The sequence below is a fragment of the Trachemys scripta genome, chromosome 19 (genome assembly GCF_013100865.1).
Source record: "Trachemys scripta elegans isolate TJP31775 chromosome 19, CAS_Tse_1.0, whole genome shotgun sequence".
Taxonomy (NCBI): Eukaryota; Metazoa; Chordata; order Testudines; family Emydidae; genus Trachemys; species Trachemys scripta.
In genome coordinates, this window is record NC_048316.1 from 4,003,960 (window position 1) to 4,020,880 (window position 16,921).

The following is a 16,921-nucleotide window of genomic DNA, read 5'->3' on the forward strand; positions in this document are numbered from 1 at the left end:
GAATCAGTGTTATCCTGCAGCTACCCATCTACACTGCTAGATTTGTATTTCAGGTACACCTCTACCCCAGTATATTGCTGTCCTCGGGAGCCAAAAATCTTCCCGCATTATAGGTGAAACTGCGTTATATCGAACTTGCTTTGATCCACCAGAGTGCGCAGCCCCCCCACCCCCTCCGGAGCGCTGTTTTACCGCGTTATATCCGAATTCGTGTTGCGTTATATTGGGGTAGAGGTGTATTTACAAGGCATAGATTGCTTATAGTTAACAAAAATTATACTGATGGGATTTTGTTTCCATTCCTTTATAAAAATAAGCACTGATTTCCCCTGCAAAATATGGCACATCTGCATTGCATGCCATCCTGGCTACAATATGGAGTTTCACAGTTGTTTTTATTTACAGTTTTGTTGCTTTATTTCTCTCTCTTTTTTTTAGTTTGTTTCTTTTGTTTTTTATTAAGGGCATGTTGGAAGGGTTTTTTGTTTTGTTTTTGTTTTCTTGTTGTGATATTTTTTCCAAACAATAAAAGAAATAAATAGAACACATCCTACATGCAAATGTAATTGAAACTCAAATTTAACAAAACATGATTGTCGGAAAAATCGGCAGCAAGAATAGGATTATTTAGGGTCATTTGGCACATAAAAAAATCTACTCCCTGGTTATCAATCATACAACATACAACCTTAATTACACAATTTTGGTCCTTCACTAGATACTTATATTAACATTATTTCTTCACAATAATGATATCCAATGCAAAAAATACTGTTAAGGAAGAAATAAAATAAGAAAAGAATTAGAAAAAAAAATTACAAGTTATATACAGATTAAGGTAAATTCCATTAGGAAAAAAAAAAACAATTATTTTATTATTTTAAATTGGCCCCTATGGGAATAATTTAAAGCCCAAGTGAATGGCAAGTACTGTAATGTTAGCATTGGCAGACGTGCCAGGGAAAGGAATGTTCCATCTGACTCTTAGAGACTGGTTTCTTTTGACATTGTCAGTTCTTGGGCTACACCTAGTCAAGAGCTTTGTGCAAACATTTGAAACTGGGGGGGGGTATAGATCACTGTTGGATTCAGAGCCTTCGGCACATATACATGGTGACGTGGAGAAACTAGCAGAAGGGATGTCGTCTTTCCCTGGGTGAACTATGGAGAATTATTTGATGCTGCTAATTATCCTTTCATTCCCTCTTCCCCAGTGGCAAACGGAGGTGCAGCCCCAGGGGCCAGCTGCGGTCTCATGGCTGACCTTGTCCGGAGTATGAGGTGTGGCCCATCAGGCCTGCAAATCCCAGCATGCAATGCTCCACTGTAATCTGAGCAATTGCTTCCAGATGGAGCATTGCATGCGGGAACCTCCTCTTTCATATTCAACAGCAGAGCAGCTGCAGTCTGTTCCCGCACATATAAAGTAGTGGCCCAATCTCGCAAACACTTACTAGTAGATGTGTTTACTACTGTGAGACGTTTCTCTGAAGTCAGCTATTGACCCAACTCTGCAACCACTGACTACTAGGTGTAGCACTTACTACAAGTAGTACACCCACTTTAAGTGTTTGGAGCCTGGTCCAAAGTCCATTGAAGCCAGTGGAAAAACTCCTGCTAACTTAGAGTCAGGTTTATACAGAATTGGGTCCTTAAAGCATCTGGAGACTCCTAGGTGAGTTGCTGATGCAGCACTCAGATGGGCAAGTTTGCGGCACCCCTGATTCAACTTGAAGTCACTTGGTGGCATGCACCTGTCTTACCGTCAGACAACCCTGATTCTGTAACAGCATATCTAGGCATTTCTCAGCACACACATTACAAACGTTGTCAGAGTAGCCAATGTTATCCTTTATAATATTTCTAACCCCTTTCAGAATTATGTTCAGCTTTACCTATAAAAATCACAGCTAGAACACCAGGTTGTTATTACAATGTAGAAATAGCACAAACTAATATCACAGGATTTCTGGAGGCTGCTTTATGTCAGCAAAAGAGCTGAGACTTCAAAGCAATTTAAAATCATCCGTAAAAAATTGCAAGTAATTGTAGATCCAGAGAGAAAATACATTTCCTTAACCACATGCTTGAGGAGCTGAGCTGCACTCATAAGGTTATTAAAAACAAGGATTTTTTGTAGTCATATTATCAAAATTATGGGGTAAATGATGGCAGGGTACTCGGCATAAGCAACCACCAGCAAACCAACACAAGGGCACAGGGCAGAGGTTTCTTCCCCAACACTGAAGAAATAGCGTTTGAAAGACCCTCTGGGAGAGAAACTACACAGGAGCTTTCTAGGGTCGAGCTTACGGGGCATTGTCTATGTATTTGTGTGCATGTATGAGCAGCCCCAGCAATGCTCCTTCTGCACCAATTATTTGTGCTCTTGGCAGAAGCTAGCCCAGCTTGGACATTGCATGGCGGGGAGCGTGGCTTCCCACAACAGAGACTCACAACAACACTTTGCAGTGTAAAGAGGAGTGCTGTTGTGGGGGGTGCAGAATTTCACGCTCTTTCAAAGAGCTATGTTAAGAAAAATGGGTCAAATTCACCGTTCCTTGGTATAACTCTGGTGACTATATCAGAATGATACCAGGGATGGATCAGCTCTAGATCTCTTCCCCCCCTTGTGACTGCTATTCAGCTGAAGTGAATGTGGTGTGTGAGGGGGGCAAGGGGTCGAATGACTTCAAGTTTTAGTTTATAAGCAGAAACCAGCTGGCTCAGTTATATTGTCTTGTAACTGTAAAGGGGCCAGTATTTGATTGCACCATTGCAATTCACTTATGGTTTACACTATTCTTAGAGATGGTGGAATCCTAGGGCTGCTTCAGGGCTATCCAGTTTGGAGAGTTTCTTTCTAACAAATTAGAAACGAACGACTGTGGATAGATACAAATCTGGGAATTGCAGGTCACACGTGACAGGTTTATTCTCCCAGCCAAAAGCCCAGACGACTCCCTGAGGCCCTCTGATCCATCTTCTGCGTGCTAGAATTTCTGATAGGGCAGTCACAGCACCACCACCTCCTCGCTCCGACTCTGAACCAGTGCCTTCTCGACCCGTCAGAGATGGTTGATGGGATTAAAGGTCCCCGACTCTGAGGCTGCTCCTGCCATGTTCAACCAAGCATCCAGAGAATTCTGGGAAGAAGTGTGAAGGGGAGCGTTCTCAGAAAGGGACAGCATCATTGCATAAGCCTAAAGGAGGGGAAGAAGCAGAGAAAGGGAAATGGGTGAATACACACTCCTGGGTCCTGGAATAATCCACATGAAGTTGAGAGTCATTTAACTATTTACATACCAGAAAGTCAGGACAGTCAGTGTCAGTCACTTTGGTGCAGGCTGGGGATCGTGCCTGCCAATCAATACTTATGTTCACACATGAGGAAAAAAACGTGGACCTTGCCATGGAGTTTTACCAGGCAGCAGTGGGTTTGGAAGGGCATCTCAAACACACCCCTTCACTTCCTTCCTTGCACCTTGCACTTCATGACAAATGCTGACACTTGCATCTAGGCCCCTCTCCTAGAGGACATTACTCTTCCCACCGAACATATCCAGGGAGTTCTGGCCGCCTTTTTTCACATAGTTTTCAAAAGTGCATATGGAACTGTGTGTGTTGCTGAGTGAATCGTGCCGAGCACCCCCCCACACACACACACCTGGGCATGATAACTGCAGTGCACCTGGGGAAGACAGTGAAACTTTGGCTTTCAGAAGTTATTGCTGACTCCTAAAAGGAGAATTGTAACTGGGGGTTCAGCTATGCAGGACAAAAGGGACTGAGTGACTCCGTGGAGATGAGCTTGCGCATGGCATGTTGTTTCATTTACTGAGCATTTCCATTGTGTCTGGAGGGAGCTGGAGCCTGTGTGTGTCAGTTTGGCAATGTAAGTGCGGTATAATTGTGTGTGTTTATTGCAGCACTACCAGCCGGCAAAGCCTAGTCCGTGAATGAGCAGAGATCACTGCTTACTGGAGAGGAATTTGGTTGCTTTGCTGCTACCTAGCCCTTCTCCCGCCTCCACTTTTGTCTGTCTCATCCATTTTTTGCATCTTGTCACAACCCTGGTCCTGATCCTTCAAAGATTTATGCATGTGCTGAACTTTGCACATTGTGAGTTAAAATCTCTGGAATTACCCACGGTGTGTAACGTTAAGTACATGTATAAATCTTTGCAGGATAGGGGCCCTAGATTGGACGCTCACTTTACTGCAGATGTCTGTAAGGTGCTTAGCACAATGGCACCCGGAGCTACTACTGCAACACATTTAATAAAGAATAGTAATAAAACTGCCCCAAAACTCCAATTACAACTTCCCCCTCCCCCCAAGGAAGCTCAAATTCAGATCCAGTTCTCAATCTGACCATTGTATCTCATGCTCGTCTGCATGTGCTGTAGAGCATTCTGCTTTATGGTGTTTGCATGGATGTGTGCATTTCAATACTACAGTGACAGTGAGCCAAAACTGATAGAAAGGTAAGATTTCTGTGCTGGTCTGACCAGATAAATATGGTTTTCCCACCATATTGCCTGCAGTAATACATGCAGAGCAGAGAATTTTAAATTGTCCAAATTATATCATATTTGACAATATGTAACAGGTCTTAGATCTCACTTACTACAAAATTACTTAAAAAAAAAATCATGTGCTAGATCTAACATTGCAGTCAAGAAAAATCAAGTTGTGCCTAAATAGTTAGTACACTCAGCGTATTAGTAAAAGGACACAGACAGAGGCATGCAAGTGGCTTGTGTTGAAAGGATAAATGAGCTCTTTTTTCACTAGAAAAGAACTTCAGTGTTATCTTCATAGCCAAAAGACTCCCTTAGGTGCAGACAAATCTGTACAAAATACCCACACTTCCAATAGGCAACCCCCACCCCAACTTCCTGACCCCAGTCTTAAGCAGTCACTATAAAGTAGCCTTAGGGTTTCCAGCACAATCCCCTTTGACCTTTAATTGAAGACCCACCTCTATTAGGCAACTGCATTTAGTTGCACCTTTGGGTGCTCTTTAAGATAAATTGTATTGTATTGTATTCCTGTTGCTTAGGGGACAGAACGACTCCAAGTACAGTAGCTGATCTCATCCCCAATAAAACCCCAAGCAGAGGTAAATATACTCAAACCTGCACTAGTATTCTTAAAAGAAGCATTTGAACTACGTGGCCTCTTTTAAGCAGATAAGAACAGATGGTCAATGGCGAAAAGTTTGCAGGTTTTCTGCAGACCCTCTCTCTGAATTTTGTCTCAATGTATCCTCTTTGTTCCGGTAATGGGGCTGGACATCTCACAGAATGGCTCCCTCAGAAGATCTGTTGCTGCTTTATTTGCAAACTTAATGAGAACAGAGCCTCTCATGGCATTTCTGCTTATGGCAAAACCAGCGAGCACAGAGCCATGCTAATTAAAAAAAAAAAAAAAAGTTTTCCAAGTTCTTTCAAATTTCAGGATTTTGTTTCGAGTTTTGGAAGAAGGCCTGCATCAGCTTTTGCTGTGCCTGAACTGGTATGTCTTTTGATAAGAAGGGGGGATTTTATTTTAAAGGTGCGTTACGTTTAAAGCTTAATGCACAAAACAATGGCATTTTCTAAATTTGCTTAAGATGATGCAGTTCTCCAAGCAAGTCTAGAAACTATCATTCTGAATTAGATTTGATGTTTTTATTATTAAATCCTATTATATTTTACTGCTGTTTCAAAGGGCCAGATGCTCAACTGGTGTAAATTGTCATTATTCCAGTGAAACCAATATATTCCAATATATACCAGCTGAGAATTTGGCCCAAAGTTTGTAACTATTGCATTACCATATTTCTATATACATTTCTATAGTCAGATATAGATAGATGAACCTACATCACTATATAGCTCTAAACCTGCACTCACTCCACAAGGTTATAATGGTACGTGGAACTGATTATATAAAACTTGAGTTAACAATTCCCTCCCCACTCCTATTTCTCCTGGACTGCAACATGGTAGCAAACAGATGTGATTTACAAGTTAGTCTTCACCATCAGAATTCCAGTTCAGCATGGACAGAACACAGATCTGGCTAAAGGAACCCAGCTGTTTGATAATCCCATGCTAAATGCTGGAGGTAAGCTTGGTAAAATGTTCTGTCATATACCTACCTGGTTTTTAGCCTGCCTGTACAGAGTCTGTTTTATTGTCTCAGAGTCTAAGGTGGAATTAAACACATCTTTAACTTCAAATGCTTCCTCGGCTGCTTTGCGAAGATCCAGCCCCTTCCCAAAATTCGGCATCTGCTCCAAATCTAACAAGCCGGCTTCTTCCTCCTCAATACACCTGTACCAATGACCAGGGGAAGGGGTTGACCTGTTGTTAGCTCATCTCACCGTTTACAGTCTAACCAATGTGTGTGTTGCTAAGTTAGTGCCCGCATGCACATACCATGGGGTTCTCACAAGCCACATGCATGAAGAGACAGACAGACAGGTGGACAAAAAAATGCACATGATGCAAGGAGCAAAGAAAAAGTGGATGCATGGTTATGCACATACATCTCAAGCATTAGTGCTACCATATGTTCTGTGGTTCGGTGTGGTTATCGTTTTCATTCTGGTCTCCTATTCAGAGATGCCTGATTACTAGCTATTCCTGAAAGTTGGGGGAATAGAGTCACTGCACCATATTCCCCAGGGGTGTCAATAGGCTTAATTGGAAAGCGCTGACACACTGAAAAAACCCTTTGAATAGAATAATACTTTGCATGACATAGCACTTTTCATCCATAGATATCAAAGCATCATTAGTGGATAGAAACCTGTGGCACAAGAGAGGCTAAGATCTACGATTTCAATAGTGGACTTTAATGTTAAGTGCCCGATGTTTTGGACCAACTTTAGATACCTACGTCCTGATTTTCCCGAACACCAACGACCCCAATGGAAGTCAGTGGGAGTTGCAGGTGCTCCTCCCCTCTGAAAATACTGAGAGTCAAAAATAGACTTTTCCCAAACATTTAGGCTTAAAGTGACTTAAATGCAAGAGCGCCTAGTGAGTCGATGGCAGAGTGACATATAGTAGCCTGGTTTCCTGCCCTATCTACTGGACCACCCTTTGGATGAACTTTGGCATGCCAGCTCCTGGTTGTAATGCAACAGATTTTGCGAAAGGCAAGTGGGTAAGAGAGCTAACGGAAGGAGTGGATTCCATTTCCCACCATTGTTTATATCTTTACAATCAAACACTGCTATATTTTATTGCACTTTCTAATGTACAGTTATCCTAGGGTGCCTTCACGCTAAGGCTCTACCTCATTCTGTAAACTACATCTGCGGCAGATAGTTGCCTCTCTTGGTTTACACAGCTTTACACTGGGGCGCTTTGTATTGTCAATCTGGATGGGCACCTGAGTAAAACAGAGTACCGATTAACTACTTCAGAAGTGTCCTTTTTGTACTTGCAAATGTCCTCCTGATGGTGTACGAACCAGGGTGCACTGCACGGATGGGCACAAGAAGCAAACAAAGGCCTGGGGACACATCCACTCTGCCCACACAAAGGCCAGATGCACCGTCTCATCTGAAATTAATGCAGGGCCTTACATCCTGAGACAAAAGGATGCTGCCATTTTGTTGCAGATAAAATGGGTGGGGTAGTGGAAAGCTGCCATTCTCTAGATTTCCTTGCACCAGCTCTCTTTTCACTGACCAGGGTTTTGAAAATCAAGGCATTGCCATTGTGTCAGGTGGAAGAGTTCATGATACATTGAGGAGGCTGGTTTTTTCATGTGCTGTTTACCTTTCCCGCTGTGCATTTTTCAGGCCTTGTGTATCTGTCTTCTTATACTTTTGCATTTCGGTTTATTTATTTGTGCTCCCCACCATGGTGAAAATGAAGTTCCTAGGGCAAACTGGAGGTATGATTCATGGTTTGAAAAATAAAGTGATACCACCCATGACCTGCTGCTAATGACACAGGGTGAGAAATCTAACCCCATTCTGCTTCCCAGAGGAAATGGCCCCACTCACCTTCGGGTATGGTCAAAGCTCATGGTGAGGGATGTGGGCTCTTCATCCTCCTCATCCTCAAACGTTCCTCGGGGCTCCGTCGTGGGTGATACTGTTTCATCCTGTGACTTCCCTGTCAGGCTGTCGTCATCTTCCTCCTCCAATTCTTCCTCCTCCTCATCCACATCTTCTGTTTTCTCATTTGCTAACCCGTGACACTGGGAGTTGCTATCAATGTCTTGGATTTCTGGCCTGGAATGTTTGAGCACCGGGGAAGGAACCAAGAGGTCAGCTGAGAGCAGCAATGCACTGCCATTTTGGTGCAAGATTCAGGCATTTAACCATGTATTTGTTATTTATGGTTCAGAATGGCTGGGGACAGAAAATACCTATTAGATGATCTAATCTGTGCTTCCTCACCAACGCAAGATTGTTCTCTACAGTGTCTAAGAGCTAATGGAGTGAGTCAAACACTGTCCATTCTTAAAACTAGATTTTGTTCAGTCTGGTTTTAAGTATCTTCACTCTTTGGACTGTAACTTCTATGGGCCAAGGGCCATGTTTTTCTCTGTGCTTATAGTATCAAAATAACCACTCGCCTAGCGACAAAGTTCCACATTGGGATAGGTTTCATTACAAACTTTCCCTAACGGCCAACCTACATCTTCCTTTGTCCCATTGCCCCTTGTTATACTCATATGGACATGATAGGAAGTAAGCTGCCAGCAAAATAAAACAAACCAGGTTAAGAGAACAAGATCCCATTTGGTAACAATGTGTAGTTGGAACAGTCTGAGATGCTGCTAGATGGAATGATAGAAGTTTAATTTCAACTTCTTCACCCAGAAAGTTTCCACAACCAAATTAATATTAAAATCAGGAACATCATTGTCCTGTTCCTTTTGTCGAATGTAGGTTACACTAATTACATGGACGTCCCATTCAAACATTTTTGGCTTTTTTTTTAAAAACCAAAACAAAAAAGCTTTCAAACTTGGTATCAGCATTGAATGGTTATTTGTAAAAACAACAGAGCATCAGGAACATAATTACAACTGGCCCTGGAACAGAGTGACATTTGTACAACACAGAATGTCCTTTTTGGTTCCCCTGTAGATTAAATATCACTCAGTCAAAATAAGGTTTAAAAAATTAAGGGGAAACTCAGATGTTTTCCAAGCCCTGGATCTTGTCACTTGGTCTAAACATATCATCAGCATGTTTGTTTTAGAGAATTTTGATCGATTTTCTTTAAGGTACAGGCCCAAATTTGATTCTCCCTCTGGATCAATTATATCAGCCTGCGGAGGAGTTCTCCTCTTGTCTATTTTTTTGTCTACATCAGGCAAGGTTGAAAGATTCCTAATTTCCCTCAGGAAATACAGCGAACCTTTTCCCCCCTGTTTTATTTCCACGTGTGCAATCTAAACAAAAACTGGTGAGAAGTCTGTATCTGAGATGGGGTTACTTTATCTTGCTTTCAGGGCTGAGATGAAGGCAACAGAGTAGGGAAGGAAATGGAAAACATGTCTAAATTTCACATTTTTACAAGCATGCTGGGTGAAGTGAAGTGTTGCATTCCACATGTAAAGTTCTAAAGGGCTCTCACTATTGTAGCATTGGCAATGAACACGAGGCTGGCCTGCTGGTAAGTTAAGCGCTGAATGCAGTGTAATCATCCAGCACCAGCACAATTTGTTCTTTGTTTATGAATGCAACTGAATATCCAGGGCTGGGTTCACGAGTGATGGAAAAAATGAAGGGATCCCTGGGAATAGAGCTGGGCAAAACATTTTAGACCAAACTTTTTTTTCCTCGGGAAAAAAATAAACATTTGGCAACATCTAAACATTTTGGAAATTCTGGTCAGTTTCAGCTAATTGTTGATTTGGGATCTTTCCCCCTCCCACCAAATAAGGAAAAAATAATCTGAAAAAAATGAAACATTATGATTGGACATTTTTTCTAATGAAACATTTCAATTTTTTTTTTGTTTGAAACAACTTTGTTGAAAAATTTCTTTTAATTTTACTTTAAATATCAAAAGTGTTAAAGAACAACAGAACGAACAACCAAAATGAAATGTTTCATTCAACCCAAAGCAATTTTTTTAAACTTTTCAATTTGCCGGAAAATTCTAAAATTTTCATTTTCTGTCCTATCTGAAACAATTTTTTTTTACTTTTTGAAATTGCCATTAAATTGAAAATGATGTCAAGTATCAGAGGGGTAACCGTGTTAGTCTGGTTCTGTAAAAAGCGACAAAGGGTCCTGTGGCACCTTATAGACAGACATAAGCTTTCATGGGTGAATACCCACTTCATCAGACACAGTGGGTATTCACCTACGAAAGCTCATGCTCCAATACGTCTGTTAGTCTATAAGGTGCCACAGGACCCTTTGTCGCTTTTTACAGATCCAGACTAACACGGCTACCCCTCTGATACTTGAAAATGATATTATTCACCCAGCTCTACTTGGGAAGGGGGACCCAACACAGCAGTGAGCCCGAGATGCCAAGTGACCAGACTCTTAACCCACAGCTGAGTTTTGAAAAGTGAACCTCTTGACTTATGATGAGTGTCTGGTTCTTCCTCCGTAGTGCCCTTTCCCACTGAATTCTGTGCTCATGGGAGGGTCCTCCCCTGACACTCGCTCCCAAAGACAGCACTTCCATTCCTCATACGCTACACACCAGTCTGAGCTGTACCGCTCATTCTGTGACAGGGACTTTGGCTCCTGAGAGACAGACTCCTTATACAGAGCTTTCCAAGTTTTTTCTGCAAGGTTGATGGATCACTTGATGGTTACCTGTTCTGTTCATTCCTTCTGAAGCACCTGGCATTGGTCACGGTCGGAAGACAGGCTATTGGGCTAGATGGACGTTTGGTCTGATCCTGTATGGCCGTTCTTATGTAACTTCTTCCACAAGCAGAAAAGAATTGGGACGTTCTGTATAGGGAGTCTAAGTTGAGTGCCTTGCGGGATTCTCATTATTACTCTGATCTTTTCAGACTATTTGAAATCAAGCCCTGAACACGGAGATGGCTGGCCAGCCTTTGAACAGTCTGGTAAGAAGTGTCCATTAGTGTGGCTTTGTTTGTTTACCTTTTATCTGTTAAAGTTGATGCTTGATTCATCTCGCTATTTGCAATAAAATTTCTGATTTCAGAGAAATACGAGTCCTCTTTCTCGTCTAAAAGTGCATGGTTGTCTGGCTCCGAGTTTGGGGAGGAGGCACTGGTCCCAAGGTGGTTAGTAATGACTCCAGAGTGCTGGCTCACTGCACAGGGGACAAGGGACAAGAGAAGAACCAGGAGAAAGAATCAGGTACTGCCAATGCTGCTCTCAATAGAAAACAAGGAGGAAAATTAGCGCAATAAAGCATTTACTGCATGGTAAGAATTTACATTGAAAGAACGTTTCAGGAAACAAAAATCTTGGCAGAAAAAGCTGATATCTTCCAAAAGTGAATGTGCACAGGGAGACATAATTAGTATCTTACAGGGACGGGAAATATCATTAAGTACTGTTATCTGGCTATCCTAGGTTCTTCTCTGCCTCCACTACTGCAGTATCTGAGCACCTCGCAAGCTTTAATGAATTTATCCTCACAGCACTGTGGGCAGGCAGGGCAGAGTTATGGTCCCCATTTGACATATGCAGGAACGGAGGCATGGAAAAATGAAGGGCCAGAATTTTAAGAGGTGCAGTAGGCACCTAATGAGATTTTCAAACATGCCCAGGGCACTTTTGAAAATTCTTAAGGGGCTTCAATACCTTTAATAAGTGACTTGCCCAAGGTTACACAAGCAGGATGGAGCAGAGCAAGAAAACTGAATCCACGTCTCCTAAGTCTCAACCCTAAGCACCGGACTACGCTTCCTCTCTGTTACTATGGAGTTAGCAGGTCTAAATAATACATCAAGTTTGTACTGTCACAGACACATTTCAGCATTGCAGGCATTTACGGTATAAAAACATTGGAGAAGACGAATCCATTATAAACATCTGTTTCTATTTGCTTGTAGCTTTTTCAAGAAATTTTTTCTCAGATGAAAGTTCATATTTTGGGTTTCAATACACAGGTTCCTTCTTGTTAAGTTGTTTTTCACATAAGCAAAAATCTATCTGCTTTCGTTATGCGAGCATCTAAAATATATTATTTCAGCTTTAAAAAAGTTTGTGTGTGTGAGAGAGAGAGAGAGAGAGACACACACACACACACACACACACTTCTTTGTAATTTTAGAAATGCAAACATCTAAAATAAATATTTTTCTTTTGCTGCCCAGTAATATTCACATACAAGAATGGAGATTTCCATGAAGATTCTCATGTGACCCAGAGTGACTTAAATAGGGGATTTCTCTCTCCAGTGCCCCTAACAGAGTTACACAGCAGTGTTGACCCCCTACCTGGCACATTCTCATGTTCATGCTTCTTAAGGTGTCGGTCCAAGTTGGTCTGCTGCCCAAAGCATCGGTTACACAGGTGACATTTGAATGGCTTCTCCTTGTTATGGATGTTTCGAACGTGCCGCTGGAGGTTAGAGGAAATGCTGAATGACCTGTCACAGTATTTACACCTGAAAAATAGAAGCAAATGCCAATGAGTGCAACCGAGGGGGGGGGGAAAAACCTACCATCAAACATCGCTCTATAAATCTTTACTTGACTGAGGACCTGGAAAGCATGGGGCATTAATCATCTCCGACAATTCTGATATTATTATTATTCAAGATGCGGAAAGAAGGGGTTAGGATTAATTAAGAGGTTAGCCAGTCCAAACAAATAGGAACTTAAAAGTAAACAATTACTTTTCCATATATAAATGAACCAACACGAAAGGAGAATTTATGTCTCTCAGGTTTCTTATTTTGTAAAGAAAGAAGAAGGGGGAGAAGGAGATAGAAAGGAAGAGAAAGAAAAGCCCATTATCTTGTAGCTTCACAAGTGACAGAGTCATTTGGAGATAAAATAGACTCTAGTGATTTTTTGTGAAATTTCTAAAGGGCTGAAGGAACAAAGAGATGCTCAAGGTGAGGCCTATTAGCATATAATTAATAATAATTAATATTTATATTGTGGTAGTACCCAGCATCTGCAAAATAATCTCCAGTCACAGAGGGAAATGCACTCCCTGCCCTGAGGAGTATACGCAATCTAAAAATAAAACCATGATTTATTTAGCAAATGATCATGCAAACCAGAAATGGCATTTGTAAAGGTGGAGAAAACCTACCCATTGGTGGGAAGGTAGTTGGTAGGAGACATGGAAGAGAGCATTTAGAAAGGGGTGAATGGGAAAGAGGCTCCCTTTCAAATAAGTCTCTGCAGAACCCACAGTTGATGTGTCAGCAGCTCATTTCCAAACTATGTCCCCCCAACACACTTTATATTCAGTGTCTTTGAAACAAAGTAGGAGTATACAGGCCTTGCAAATGCAATGGTCCCTCGTGAGCCCTAACCCTCTGCACTCACTTGTATTGAGGAACAAGAATGTACCTAACTTACTGAAGAGGGCAGCTTTGAGCCACAAGGAAAGGTTTCAATATTGAAGATTTCAAACGTTAAGTCCTTTTTATATCAGTCTGAATCTCAGTAAGTTAATACTCATCAAGTCTCTTTTCCCCGAGTCCCATCACCACAATCCACAACAGTGGAATTATTTCTCCACCGTGGACTTCTGCAAATTGTTTAAACTTTCTGGACCAATGCACTCATACCAACATAAATCCTGAGTAACTATATTTACTTTAAAGGGAGTTGCTCTGGATAGATACGGGCATAAACAAGAGCAAAATTTAGCGCATTAAACCCATTTCCCGCAGAACACAACAACATTAAACCCTGCTGTTGGCCAAGTCTTGTTAATTTTATGAATGTTCCTAGTCCCATTTACTTCAGTGAGAGTCCTTGGGTGTGAGGAAGACCATCAGGATTGGACTCTTTGTACCATTTAGCTCTGAAACTAGATTCAGCCCATCAGTAAGACGTAATGTTGTTGTTTTAAAAAAAAAACATAAAAGACTCAAATGAGGGAGGGGTGGAAGTGTCAAAAATCTATGCTATTGTGGCACACACACCCCTTCTGGATGTGCTACATCTGTGACTGTGACTTGGTCTCTAAAAATATATTCATATTATCGTTGGAAGTAACAGATATATATATATATTAAACTCTCCCCCCAGTATTTATGGATTCCACATCCACTACTGTGTTCCCTACGGTTAAATCACAAATAAGGATCAAGACATTAGATATAATGTAACTTCATCCTCAATACACTAGGAAACACACACAGTCTTTTGCTTTATCACATTTTTTTCAAACTGCCTTTCTCCAAAATTCTTTTCCAAATACATTTCTTTTTTAACTCAACTCTTACAAAATGCAAACTGAACCATCGATGAAAACAGAGCATGATGCCTCTTTGGACGTTTGCTTTTGTTGGCAACAAAAAAGCCAAAGAAATCATTTTATATACTGATGACTAAACATGCACAAGTTTTGTACAGCTCCCTTTCCCTCCCCAAAATTGAAGGGTCTGATTTTCAGATATGTTGAGCATTTGCAGCTTCTACTGAGGCCACCCGAAGATGAGGCTGCCCATCACTTCTGGTCATCAAGATTAAAATGTCCAGATAACAAAATGTCCCAATTATTCCAGGAGTACTTGTGGCACCTTAGAGACTAACAAATTTATTAGAGCATATGCATCCGAAGAAGTGGGCTGCAGTCCACGAAAGCTTATGCTCTAATAAATTTGTTAGTCTCTAAGGTGCCACAAGTACTCCTGTTCTTCTTTTTGCGGATACAGACTAACACGGCTGTTACTCTGAAACTTGCCAATTATTCCATAGATACTTGGCTACCGATTCCTCCTCTTTGTTTTCTAGTCTGTTGAACTATAGTAAGAACATCATACGGGACAATGAAAGAAAGTATACACTTTGACTCATCAAAGTGGGGGGGAGGGATAGCTCAGTGGTTTGAGCATTGGCCTACTAAACCCAGGGTTGTGAGTTTAATCCTTGAGAGGGCCATTTGGGGATTTAGTTGGGGATTGGTCCTGCTTTGAGCAGGGGGTTGGACTAGATGACCTCCTGAGGTCCCTTCCAGCCCTGATACTCTATAATGTCATATTTTTGTATATACACACCTACACACAGAGCTAAATACACAGTAAATAAACAAAGGTGATGCTAAAATTGGCAAGAACCCCCCAATTAAACCAACCCAAAAGCATGTTAAGCCAATCCAAGAAGCTCCCTATTAGCTGAGTGGACAACTGCAGCTTCCAAAGAACAGGCCGTTGCACTGAGAAATGAGTTCAAACAATGTGTGTGCTGTAAAACAATCAAGAAATTCTCAGGAATTCACAAGCTCTGTCAAATCAAGGGTTCCAAGGGAAGCTGTCCCTGGGTGTGAGCGTTTGGGAGAGGCACACACACTATAGCTCTGGCAGTCCCATAAGGGGTATGACCACAGATCACACAGGCAGGTCAAACGTCACTGGAAGTGCCGGAAAGTAACACCCCAAGATGGCTCCTGTTTTGATTTGTAGTAAGAACAAGGCACCATAATATTCTAGTTGTGATTTAATCAGAGTATCTTAGTTCTATGATGACTAGCTCCTTTACACAATGTTATACATCGGTGTTCTAGCTGCCTGTTGCTCTCCAAGGGTACATCAACCCTTACCCTGGCTTCAGGCAATATAAAAAGGAAGGGGACAGAGATGCTGTAGATGACACAGATCTCTAGAAATGGACACAGGTCATTTAGCTTCTTGAATGTAGAAGCTTCTACCTCTCTAGCCTTGACTTCTGCGAACTTGCCCCCTAAGATCCGCTCCAAATGCTGGCAAGACTAGCCTTGTGGCTATTGCTCCAGCCACACGCTCGGACTACCACTGCTCTGGCCTCAGCGCTCCCAGTAGCCCTTAACCAGCTGCTCCGTCACCTCCACACCAAACACAAGCTTCTTGTCTTTGCGTTCAAGGCTCTTCACTACTGAGCCCTGCTCCACTTCGCTCTAATAACCTCTCATTAGCATCTCCTCCTTCACTCCGGCAGTGCCACCAGCCTTCTCCGTCCACCAGTCAGTGTCTTGTGCATGGGAAATACTCCTTGATAAAAACCCATGCAGCCTATTCCTCCTCCTCTCTTAAATCCCTCTTTAGGGCTCCCCTTTACCATGCTGCCCACATCACCCTTCCTGTTGAGCGTGACTAGATTGGTGAGGATTCCTTCCCCGGCCTTCCTTTCCCTACTCCCTTACTCTTACTGACTCTACCATTCCTCACCCTACCTTTACCCCCAGTTAAAAAATTAAACCCCAGCCAAACATGTAATCCCCCAAGTGGTGCCAATTGCTCATATGTTATATCCCAATCACTTCTGTCTGCTTTGTGTCTTTTAGACTGTATGCCACTTCGGGTAGTGACTGCCTCTTATCTGTGTTTGTACAGTGCCTGACACAATAGGGCTTCAGTCCTCACTGGGGCCTCTGACTGCTACCGTAATATAATTGTTTACTGCTGCTGCTACTATTGTAGGTCTACTTGCCACATCCGGCTCACATTACTCACATGAGCAGTTCCAGGGACTTCAAAGGGAGTATGCATGAGTAAGGCAAGAAGGATTTGGCCCCATGTTTGTCAGTTTATTTAGATGTTCAGGAAGCCTTTGAAAAGTTTTGCTTGACAGGCCCTTGCTTTAACTATGAGCTATGGGGATCCAGAGTAGGATATGGAGAATGGATAAAGAGCTTGTTAAAAAAACAGAAAACAGAGGGACATGTGAAGGGAGGTATTTCTAATGTCTGTGAGTGCGGGGACGAGGGAGACGTACTGTATTAAATGTGGTCCCAGAGGGGCCAGAACTTGGATTTCTGCTGGTTTTAATCTAAATAAATTACCTCGGCA

At 42.0% G+C, this 16,921-nt stretch overlaps 1 protein-coding gene across 4 annotated transcripts in view; it reads right to left on the reverse strand.

Annotated features, from left to right (window-relative positions):
- Nucleotides 1-214: 214 nt before the first annotated feature.
- PRDM16 (PR/SET domain 16) overlaps nt 215-16,921 on the reverse strand; it is a 424,846-nt gene continuing 408,139 nt past the window's right edge. For 3 of the 4 annotated variants that reach the window (XM_034753221.1, XM_034753220.1, XM_034753223.1), the window contains 5 exons: nt 12,408-12,577; nt 11,098-11,272; nt 8,011-8,241; nt 6,148-6,322; nt 215-3,203 (listed from right to left, as the gene is read on the reverse strand). In XM_034753221.1, coding sequence (XP_034609112.1) covers nt 3,069-3,203; nt 6,148-6,322; nt 8,011-8,241; nt 11,098-11,272; nt 12,408-12,577 — 886 coding nt within the window. In that variant the 3' untranslated portion in view covers nt 215-3,068. The remainder of the gene's footprint in view (nt 3,204-6,147; nt 6,323-8,010; nt 8,242-11,097; nt 11,273-12,407; nt 12,578-16,921) is intronic. The other variant, XM_034753222.1, reaches the window with a different exon arrangement.